The sequence below is a fragment of the Neopelma chrysocephalum genome, unplaced genomic scaffold (genome assembly GCF_003984885.1).
Source record: "Neopelma chrysocephalum unplaced genomic scaffold, ASM398488v2 Primary Assembly neopelma1_96491, whole genome shotgun sequence".
In the NCBI taxonomy this organism is placed as follows: domain Eukaryota; kingdom Metazoa; phylum Chordata; class Aves; order Passeriformes; family Pipridae; genus Neopelma; species Neopelma chrysocephalum.
Window position 1 is genome coordinate 18047 of NW_020925137.1, and position 1125 is coordinate 19171.

The 1125-nt window shown below is 52.4% G+C and overlaps 1 protein-coding gene across 1 annotated transcript in view; it reads right to left on the reverse strand.

The window, feature by feature from the left end:
- Window positions 1-729: 729 nt before the first annotated feature.
- LOC113981351 (zinc finger CCCH domain-containing protein 3-like) overlaps window positions 730-1125 on the reverse strand; it is a gene marked incomplete at its 3' end in the record, with an annotated part of 10955 nt that continues 10559 nt past the window's right edge. The window contains exon 3 of the mRNA XM_027708700.1: window positions 730-923. Within this exon, the coding sequence (XP_027564501.1) occupies window positions 730-923 (194 nt within the window). The remainder of the gene's footprint in view (window positions 924-1125) is intronic.

Here is a 1125-nt window from a genome sequence, read left to right on the forward strand (position 1 = left end):
AGGAGGGTGGAATTCCAGGATTTTTTAGCTCCCTTCCAACCCAAACCATTCCAGGATTGGAAATTAGAAGGATGAACCACCCACCTCTCCCAGGGACAAATCCAAAAGCTCCTGAAAAATTCCCACTGCCCTACATCCATCCAAAACAACCACATTCCAGGTGGGAGAAGCCTCTTGTGCACAAAATTGTCCCTACGGAACAGCCCAACCCAATCCGGAGCCACGAACATTCCCAACAACATTCCACACCCACGGAATGTCAGAGCGGCTCCTGAATGCTGCACTGAGAATTCCCAACCCGAGGCAGCTGGATAGGGATGCAAATTCCCAGTTCCCAAACAAACGGACTCGTTATCCCTCTAATTATTGCAGCTTTAAGCAAATGAAATCCAAAATGGGACAAAAAACGGGATACAGGGAAGAGATTATGGATTCCTGCCTTGGACATAGAAACGGGATACAGGGAAGAGATTATGGATTCCTGCCTCTGCCAACCGTTTCCCTCCTGGAATACCATCCTATTGGACACCTGAAATTCCACGAAAACCACATGAAAAGCAAGGAACAGCCTGAAAATTCCTTTGTCTGGAGATGCCAAAGCCCGGGATGGATCTGGGACAAGGGAGGAGTCAAACGACCCCTCGGCGTTTGCTCCAGGCCCAACAACACATTCCCAAATCCAAGAGCCTCGGAAGCACTTCGGGAAGCCTTTGGAATGCCCGTTCCTACCTTCCTTGGTGGCTCCCTGTGTCCTGGTGGCCGGAATCCTGCGGAGCCTGTGCCTGGAGACCTGGACCAGGATCCTGGGCGAGGAACGTTTCGGCGTCGCCGAAGGTTTTCCCCGCGCGGAATTTTTCCTCCGGAGGTGGAAGCGGCTCTTCAGGGCCATGCCGGGCGAGATGTTCTTCTTCTCCGTTGGAAAACTGGGAATGGGAAGGGTCACACGGTTAGGAAGGGGTGGAAAGGTGAGCAAAACACTCCTTCTCCAGAGCTCCGGGGAAAAAGAGGAGACACCTCCCAGCGTGCGACTCCTCCGGACAAGGGGGGAGAAGCTCTGAGGGGAAAATTCCAAGTAAAATGGGAAATGGGAGGAATTTCTGGCAAAGAACAGCCAGAGAAGGAGGG